This window comes from Capricornis sumatraensis, chromosome 16, assembly GCF_032405125.1.
Source record: "Capricornis sumatraensis isolate serow.1 chromosome 16, serow.2, whole genome shotgun sequence".
Classification (NCBI taxonomy): domain Eukaryota; kingdom Metazoa; phylum Chordata; class Mammalia; order Artiodactyla; family Bovidae; genus Capricornis; species Capricornis sumatraensis.
Window position 1 is genome coordinate 79,155,209 of NC_091084.1, and position 10,406 is coordinate 79,165,614.

At 39.1% G+C, this 10,406-nt stretch overlaps 1 protein-coding gene across 1 annotated transcript; it reads right to left on the reverse strand.

Moving 5' to 3' along the window:
* Positions 1-1,983: 1,983 nt before the first annotated feature.
* On the reverse strand, positions 1,984-2,940 carry LOC138093082 (olfactory receptor 5F1-like). Its single transcript, XM_068989177.1, has one exon. The coding sequence runs from the start codon at positions 2,938-2,940 to the stop codon at positions 1,984-1,986; it is 957 nt and encodes a 318-aa protein (XP_068845278.1).
* Positions 2,941-10,406: the final 7,466 nt, after the last annotated feature.

Consider the following 10,406-nt stretch of genomic DNA (forward strand, 5'->3'; position numbering starts at 1 on the left):
CCATTGATGACTTCATGAATATCCCTTTGGAGAAGATCAACTATGTGGACCATAGGGCGATGGATGTTAGGACAGACTGACCTTTTATGCCAGGCCATAAAGTTAGCTTGACGGCATCTCAGGGCTTGTCTCCTTGGCAAGTCCAGGCTCCTACTCAGTTTCCTCCAGAGTCCTACTAAGCCAGCTTCTTACCTAACTCCATATAATGCTTAACTTTAACATTAAGACACATCTTAACTCATTTTTACTGCTAACTTGATAACAGATTCTCATATGCAGGAAATCCATGAACTTGTTATAAAGAATATGTGTCACATTCATTCACTGAGCATTGACCTACCCACTTTGGAGCCATGTGCTGTTTAAAAATTGCCATCGTTGAATGTGTGTGCTTGTGGTTTGTGTATATGTCTCAGTCTTGGAGAGAGAAAGTGAGAAAAACATTGGAAAATCTATGGAGAATGGAAGGAATCCAAAGAGTGCTACTTTAATTGGTGCATTCTAGTCAGTCAGCAATTTTCTTGCTAGCATATGTTTGTATAAACTCATACTTATTATTTAATCAACATATATATGCATGAGGGAAAGAAGGGAAATAAAAGGTCTACTGCTACAATTAAAAGTTGAATATTGAAATATGACTTAAGCATCTCCTGGGGAAATAATTCCAAAACTTAAAATGGAAATCAATTTTAAGCATTTTTGACATATGTAATATATCAATATCTCTTATTAATACTAATGATGAATTCTGACAAAGAAAGACAAAGGAAAAGCTAAATGGACCTTAAAAATACTCTACATGATTCAGTTCAGTTCAGTTCAGTCGCTCAGTCGTGTCCGACTCTTTGTGAACCCATGAATCACAGCATGCCAGGCCTCCCTGTCCATCACCAACTCCCAGAGTTCACTCAAACTCTCGTCCATTGAGTCAGTGATGCCTTTGAACCATCTCATCCTCTGTTGTCCCCTTCTCCTCCTGCCCCCAATCCCTCCCAGCATCAGAGTCTTTTCCAATGAGTCAACTCTTCACATGAAGTGGCCAAAGTTCTGGAGTTTCAGCTTTAGCATCATTCCTTCCAAAGGACATCCAGGACTGATCTCCTTCAGAATGGACTGGTTGGATCTCCTTGCAGTCCCAGGGATTCTCAAGAGTCTTCTCCAACATCACAGTTCAAAAGCATCAATTCTTCATCACTCAGCTTTCTTCACAGTCCAACTCTTACATCCATACATGACTACTGGAAAAACCATAGCTTTGACTAGACGGACCTTTGTTGATTAGATCATATGATATTGTAACTTTTGTCTCTAAATGATCAGGCACTCAGTCCTTTCCCTCTCTGCTACCCTATGGCAGACTGCAGCTCACCAAGCTCCTCTGACCATGGAATTTTCCAGGTAAAAATGCTGGAGTGGGTTGTCATTTCCTTCTCCTGGGGGTCCTTCTGACCCAGGGGTTGAACTCATGTCCCCTGAATTTCTGTCACTGGTAGGCAGATTCTTTACCACTGTGCCACTTGGGAAGCCCAATAATTAGTCTTTTCATTCTCTAACCAAAGTTTCATTAAAACACATCATACTTTTGAGAACTCAGTGGAAATACAGAACAATTAGATGAAAGTTTTAGAGTTTCATATAAATTTAGCAATTTAGCTTATTCTATTGGATATGAGGGTTAGTTGCTAAGTCATTTCCAATTCTTTGCAGCCCCATGGACAGAGAAAACCTCCAGACTTCTCTGTTCATGGGATTTCCCAAGCAAGAATACTGGAGTGGGTTGCAATTTCCTTCTCCAGTCAGATTCATATATTTGGATATAAATACAACATGATTACTTAGAAAACATTGTAATGAAAAATGTTGATCCAGCATTTTAAAGTTCAGTATGTACTCTACTAAGCTAAGAAAATGAAGCCCGCAATCATAGTAAGCTTCAACCAGTATTTAAAATTCATTATATATTCCATTTAGTTCAGAAAATTAACCCAACAACCCCAGAAATGAAGGGACCCTTTTCCTAGTAATTACATTCCATAAAGCCTTCTTCACTTCCCTGTTCCTGAGGCTGTAGATCAGAGGATTCAACATGGGGATGACCACTGTGTAGAACACGGAAGCCACTTTGTCCTGAGTCAGGGAGTAGCTGGAGGAAGGTCTGAGATAAGTGTAGATGGAGGTGGAATAGAACAGCATGATGGCTGTCAGGTGAGACGCACAGGTGGAGAAGGCTTTGCGCCTCCCCTCCCCTGCGTGCATGCGGAAGATGGAGAAGAGAATGTGGCAGTAGGAGCTGAGGATCACCAGCAGAGTCCCAACTATATTCACACCAGCGAATGTGGACAAGATGCTTTCATGCAGGCGTGTGTCAGAACATGAGAGCTTAAAAAGTGGAGGACTGTCACAGAAGAAGTGATGGATGATATTGGAACTACAGAACGACAAGCTGCTCACATAACCTGTGTGAATCACAGAGTTCAACAGTCCTGCTGTAAAAGCCCCTGCTGCCATTTTCAGGCAGACGGTCCTGGACATGATCAAGGAGTAAAGGAGAGGGTTGCATATGGCCACGTAGCGGTCATGGGCCATTAACCCAAAAAGGATGCATTCAGTTGTGGCAAACGCTATAAAGAAGTACATCTGCAGGAAGCAGCCAGCAAAGGAGATGGTTTTCTTCTCTGACAAAAAGTCTAACAGCATCTTTGGAGTGATGGTGGATGAATAACTAACATCTGCAAAAGATAGGATTGCCAGGAAGAAATACATGGGTGTGTGGAGTCGAGAATCAGTCCTGATTAAAAGGATCATCCCAATATTTCCCACAACTGTAAGTGTGTAAATCACCAAAAAAAGAGAAAAAAGGATAGCTTGTAGCTCCAGTGTGTCTGCTAATCCCAACAGGATGAACTCCGTCAGCAAAGTACAATTATTTCTGGCCATTTATTAAAGATGTTGTAGGCTTAAACTTCTATTCCTTGTAAATATGTCATTGTTCAAATTTCACAAAAAATAGTAGAAATGTTAATGAAGTTGCTAACACACGGAGAAAATAAAATCCTGGGATAATAGAGTAGAGTAAGCAGGGTGACTGTCAGCTCAGCTCAGTTCAGTCGCTCAGTCGTGTCCGACTCTTTGAGACTGCAGGGACTGCAGCACGCCAGGCCTCCCTGCCGTCACCAACTCCCGGAGTGACTGTAGTAAAGGGGAAATTCGTGGACAAATGAACAAGCATTGGAATTCAATAAGCAATTGTCTGTATTGAATCTGGGTTGTGGAACTCCCTGTTCACTGGTCAAAGTCTGTTTAAGTTTCTGAAAATGCATCATATACATTGTATCCTTTCTCTTCTAGCCCATTCACACCCAAAATGCAAAGTATAGAGCTATTCTTGCTGAGTTCTCTCTCATCCTCTGCACAAGCGTGTATGGTTAACTCAAATGCCTTCTTTTCTCATCAAGACTACTCTGTACACTCTTCAACAGCAAAATTCATGCATCACCATCCAGAAATCACTCTTGTGTTCTTCAAGCAGCAGAAACAGTGCCTACTGCAAATAACCAATATTTTGACATCTATGACATTCTTAAGAATGCTTTTGTAGTGTTTTGCAAGTGGATGAAAGCAACTGCACTCATTACAAAGCATGCTATCAAATTAATTCCTTGTAGTTGCATATACTGTACCTGTCCACAACAGGGAATGGCAGTAATAGGTATTTATAGCTTCCTTCTTAGAGTCTTAGTTATGCTGTCCATTATTTTCCTTTTTATTAGAATTCTTAATGCACTCAGGTAAAATTTAAAATAAAAAGATTTACATTTTTTAATGAAATGAAAAGTCATAAAACTTTGAATTCAGTTCAGTTACCTCTTTGCAAAAAATTCAAGACACCTTCTGAGCATGTACACATGACTGCCCTTTTATTTTGCTTTCCTTAAAGAGGGTTGGGTAACCATGGGGACTAGATTATAGGTTTTAATTGTGAGTCAGTCCTCTTAAGACAGAAGCTTCAGTCTCAAAGCAATTAAAATATGATCATATGCAGATAACAGAATAAAATATTATGTGGCACTTGGATCATATGAAAATAAATGAAATAAAGCATGTGGCACTTTGATCATAAAGTGGTTTCTGATATCTATGTTACTTTAAAATTTTTTGTCCAGGTAAAATATAATAATTTTAATTGGATATTTAATTGCCTCTTTATTTATAAGTTAAGCTTAATCAAAAAGCTACATAAGCCACAACAAAATTATTATACATCCCTTTGTGTGCATGTGTGTGTACTCCTCCTTTGGTCTGGGTCAGTTTAACTTCTAACTCTGTTCTTGAGTGGAATGCAAAGGGGACACTGACTACATCGTTTGCTTAAAAGAATACTATACCATGAGCATTAAGACAATGGATTAAGAACATTTAACTTTTCAAATCTGGGTATACTTGATTTACAATATTGTACTATCTTCAAGTGAACAGCATAGTGATTATTTTCGCAGATTATACTCTATTCAAAGAGCTGGAGGGGTAGGGGAGGGGAGGGAGAGGGAGGCTCAAGAGAGAAGGGGATATATATATATATATATATATATATCTCCTGATTTTATTAGATATAATTATCCTATATATTATGTCTATGTATAAATATATGCATAATTATAAATTATATACATAAGTAATTATATATATAATTATAATGGATTTGTGTTATACAGCAGAAACCAAGAAAAATTTTCTACCAATTAAAAATAAAATTAAAAAAATTACAAGACAGTGGCTATAATTTCTTATGCTATAAATACATCCCTATACTGCTAAGTCACTTCCTATAGTCACATCCCTATAGGCCATCTATTTTACACACTGCAGCTTGTCCGTCTTAATTGTATACCCCTAAACTCCCTCTTAGGCTGTGACGTGCTGGAGTGGTGAGTGGCCGAGAGGACATACCCCACGTTCAAGATCAGAGAAATCCCAGTAAGATGGTAGGAACAGGCAGAAGGCATCAGAGGGTATACAGACAGAAACTGCAATCACAAAAAGCTAATCAATCTAATCACATGGGCCACAGCCTTATCCAACTCAGTGAAACTATGAGCCATGCCATGTAGGGCCAACGAAGAGTCAGGTCACGGTGGAGAGTTATGACAAAATGTGCTCCACTGAAGAAGGGAATGGCAAACCACCTTAGTATTCTTGCCTTGAGAACCCCAAGAACAGTATAGAAAGGCAAAAAGATAGGACACTGAAAGATGGACTCCCCAGGTCAGTAGGTGCCCAATATGCTACTAGAGATCAATGGAGAAATAACTCCAGAAACCTGAAATGTTAGGTCCAGGAGTCATGGAAAATTGGAAGTGGTCAAACAGGAGATGGCACGGGTGAACGTCACTACTTTAGGAATCAGGGAACTAAAATGGACTGGAATGGGTGAATTTAACTCAGATGACCATTATATCTACTACTGTGGGCAAGAATCCCTTAGAAGAAATGGAGTAGCCATCATAGTCAACAAAAGAGTCTGAAATGCAGTACTTGGATGCAATCTCAAAAATGACAGAATGCTCTCCATTTGTTTCCAAGGCAAACCATTCAATATCATGGTAATCCAAGTCTATGCCCTGACCAGTAATGCTGAAGAAGCTGAAGTTGACGTTCTATGAAGACCTACAAGACCTCTTAGATTAATCACCCTCAAAAAGATGTCCTTTTCATTATAGGGGAATGGAATGCAAAAGTAGAAAGTCAAGAAATACCTGGAGTAACAGGCAAATTTGGCCTTGGAGTACACAATGAAGTAGGTGAAAGGCTCATAGAGTTTTGCCAACAGAACGCATTGGTCATAGCAAACACCCTCTTCCAACAACACAAGAGAAGACTCTACACATGCACATCGCCAAATTGTCAACACTGAAATCAGATTGATTATATTCTTTGTAGCCAAAGATGGAAACGCTCTATACAGTCAGCAAAAATAAGACCAGGAGCTGAGTGTGGCTAAGATCATGAACTCCTTATTGCCAAATTCAGGCTTAAATTGAAGAAATCAGGGAAAACCACTAGACTATTCAAGTATGATGTAAATTAAATCCCTTATGAATATACAGTGAAAGTGGGAAATAGACTTAAGGGATTAGATCTGATAGACAAAGTGCCTGATGAATTATGGACAGAGGTTCATGGCATTTATACAGGAGACAGAAATCAAGATCATCCCCAAGAAAAAAGAATGCAAAAAGAGCAAAATGGCTGTCTGAGGAGGCCTTTCAAATAGCTGTGAAAAGAAGAGAAGCAAAAAAACAAAGGAAAAGGGGAAAGATATACCCATTTGAATGCAGAATTCCAAAGAATAGCAAGGAGAGATGAAAAAAAAAAAGCCTTCCTCAATGATCAGTGCAAAGAAATAGAGGAAAACAATGGAATGGGAAAGACTAGAGATCTCTTCAAGAAAATTAGAGATACCAAGGGAACATTTCATGCAAAGATGGGCTCAATAAAGGACAGAAAAAGTATGAACGTAACAGAAGTAGAAGATATTAAGAAGAAGTGGCAAGAATACACAGAAGAACTGTACAGAAAAAGATTTTCATGACCCAGATAATCACTATGGTGTGATCACTCACACTCACCTAGAGCCAAACATTCTTAGGAAGCATGATTCTGAGCAAAGCTTGTGGAGCTGATGTAATTCCAGTAGAGCTATATTAAATCCTAAAAGATGATGGTGTGAAAGTGCTGCACTCAATATGTCAGCAAATTTGGAAAACTCAGCAGTGGCCGCAGGACTGGAAAAGGTCAGTTTTCATTCCAATTCCAAAGAAAGGCAATGCCAAAGAATGTTCAAGCTACCGCACAATTGCACTCATCTCACATGCTAGTAAAGTAATTCTCAAAATTTTCCAAACAAGGCTTCAACAATACATCAACTGTGAATTTCCAGATGTTCAAGCTGGATTTAGAAAAGGCAGAGGAACCAGAGATCAAATTGCCAACATCTGCTGGATCATCGAAAAAGCAAGAGAGTTCCAGAAAAGCATCTATTTCTACTTTATTGACATGCCAAAGTCTTTGACTGTGTGGATCACAACAAATTTTGGAAAATTGTGGAAGAGATTGGGATACTAGACCACCTGACCTGCCTCTTGAGAAATCTGTATACAGGTCAGGAAGCAACAGTTAGAACTGGACATGAAACTACAGACTGGTTCTAAATAGGAAAAGGAGCACGTCAGGGTATATATTGTCATCCTGTTTATTTACCTTATATGCAGAGTACATCATGAGAAATGCTGGGCTGGATGAAGCACAAGCTGGAATCAAGATTGCTAGGAGAAATATCAATAACCTCACATATGCAGATGATTCCACTCCTATGGCAGAAACTGAAGAACTAAGGAGCCTCTTGTTGAAAGTGAAAGAGGTGAGTGGAAAAGTTGGCTTAAAGCTCAACATTCTGAAAATTAAGATCATGGCATCTGGTCCTATCACTTCATAGCAAGTAGATGTGGAAACAGTGGAAACAGTGGCTGACTTTAATTTTGGGGGCTCCAAAATCACTGCAGATGGTGACTGCAGCCATGAAACTAAAAGACATTTACTCCTTGGAAGGAAAGTTATGACCAACCTAGACAGCATATTAAAAAACAGAGATATTACTTTGCTAGCAAAGGTGTGTCTCGTCAAGGCTATGGTTTTACCAGTAGTCATGTATGGATATGAGTGTTGGACTATAAAGAAAGCTGTGTACCAAAGAATTGATGCTTTTGGACTTTGGTGTTGGAGAAAATTTTTGAAAGTCCCTTGGACTGCAAGGAGATCCAACCAGTCCATCCTAAAGGAAATCAGTCCTGAATATTCATTGGAAGGAATGAGGCTGAAGCTGGAACTCCAATACTTTGGCCACCTGAAGCAAAGAGCTGACTCATTTGAAAAGACCTTGATGCTGGGAAAGATCAAAGGTTGGAGGAGAAGGGGATGACAGAGATGAGATGGTTGAATGGCATCACCGATGCAATGGACATGAGTTTGGGTAAACTCCAGGAGTTGTCGATGGACATGGAGGCCTGATGTGCTGCAGTCCATGGGGTTGAAAAAAGTCAGGCATGACTGAGCGACTGAACTGAACTGAATCTCCCTTTCCCTCTTTGTCTTATTGCTTTTTCCTTCAGAGACAGATCCCAAATATATTGCTGTGACATACGTCAAAGTGTGTTTGGCCTCTGTTCTCTTCTAGGGAGTTTATGGTTTCTAGTGTTACATTTAGGTCTTTAAGCATTTTGTATTCATTTTTGTGAGGTAGTGTTCTAATCTCACTCTGTTACATATAGCTTTCCAATTTTTCCATCACCACTTATTGAACAGACTGTCTTTTCTCCATTTATATTTTTCCCTCCTTTGCCAAATAGCTAAAAAAAAAAAAAAAGAAAAGAAAAATTGAAAAAATTGATCCTAGTAGCAGGAGTGTGTTTCTGTGCTCTGTATTCTGTAGAGTTGCTCCCAGTTCCCAGCTAAACTTTCAAGCCTAAGTCACCATATGTTCACAAGGGGTATCCAGGCTCTTACTGTGATAAATGAAATTCTGTTAAGTAACATTTGTACAAGTAATACTAGATATGAACAAACTCCTTTTTATAAACATATTATGTATTTATTTATTTTAGCTCTGCCAGGTCTTCGCTGCTGTGCACATAACTTTCTGTAGCCACGGAGAGCAGGGCTACCCTCTAGTCACTGTGCGTGGACTTACCTTTGTGGTAGCTTCTCTGCTGCAGAGCACGCTCTCCACTCCTAGGCTTCAGTAGTTGTGATCCTTGGGCTTAGTTGCCCCATGGCATGTGGAATCCTCCTGTCCCAGGGCCCGAATCTGTGTCCCCTATTTTGGCAGGCAGATTCCTAACCGCTGGACCACCAGAGAAGTCCCCCAATCTGCTTTTGAATACACACTCAAACCTAGGAATACAGTCATTATTTTCTTAAACCTTTTAACATGTTTATATCTTACCCTAGATATATGACTGTAGCAACATATAATGTTTGCATACTAGTGAGGTGACATTATATGTAACTAGAAAACATAAGATGAAGTTTGACTCAATCTTCTTGTACCCAAATCTGGATTGCCATTATATACATAATTAACCATCTTCTGTTTTCTAAAAAAATTAAATAACTACAATTTTATTTAAGACATGTAAGTGCATAATATTTGACCCTGATGGAACAGTAGGATCTGTAGGTCTACTTCTGAACAAATGATAAAGGCTTGTGAGATTGATGGCGATCTTAAAACTAGTAAATTAAATTTTCACTAAAATTTAAAGACTGAATTTAATAGAAGCATTATTTCATATTATCTAGATCACTAACATCTTAAAATATCTATAAAAGCCATCAGTAGGTAGGGCCGACAGAGTCGGACACGACTGAAGTGACTTAGCAGCAGCAGCAGCAGCAGCTCTAGGAGTCACTTCAAAGTTTGCCCGGAATCAAGTGGCTTTTTATTCTATCTACACTTCTCTCCACCAGATGACTGAATCTTTCTGTGGGTTACAAGATCTTCAGATTCTGTGTAACCGTCATTTCTTAGCACTCTCCTAAACAGCAGACCAATATCCAGAATTAGGCATCTGAGCTCATAATAGCCATCCTTCAATGACAAGGCCTTATGCACAAACTGATCCAATTTTTTTTTTTTTTTTTTTAGGTAAGTAGCAGACATAGGGTTGTCTTCTGGAATGCAAACTTACTACATTCCTGCACTTTTTCCATGTCTCCATAGAATAAAGAGAAGATTGTTGTTTGGTCACTGAGCTGGGTCTGACTCTTTGTGACCACATGGACTGTAACCTGCCAGGCTTCTCTGTCCACAGAATTTTCTGGGCAAGAATACTAGAGTGGTTGCCATTTCCGACTCCAGGGGAACTTCCCAACCCAAGGATTGAACTCATGTCTCCTGCTTGGCAGTCAGATTCTTTTCTGTTGAGCCACCTGGGAAACGCACTTTAAAAAAAAAAAAAAAAAAATATATATATATATATATATATTTTAAAGAATAAACACTTTTTATTAATTTTTAAATTTAAATTTATTTATTTTAATTGGAGGCTAATTACTTTACAATATTGTATTGGTTTTGCCATACATCAGCATGAATCGGTCACGGACATACACGTGTTCCACATCCTGAACCCCCCTCCCACCTCCCTCCCCATACCATCCCTCTGGGTCATCCCAGTGCACCAGCCCCAAGCATCCTGTATCAAGCATCGAACCTGGACTGGCGGTTCATTTCTTATATGATGTTATTCATTTTTAAAAATATTTCTGCAGGCTTAAAGTCTAGCTGGAAAACTTACCTTGACAGTAACTGATGCTCTTGCTATTTATTTTATAATGCATTCATTAGC

Bases quoted from the DNA above. Each gene is read 5' to 3' on its own strand.
- LOC138093082 (XM_068989177.1), bottom strand. From the start codon at position 2,940: ATGGCCAGAAATAATTGTACTTTGCTGACGGAGTTCATCCTGTTGGGA.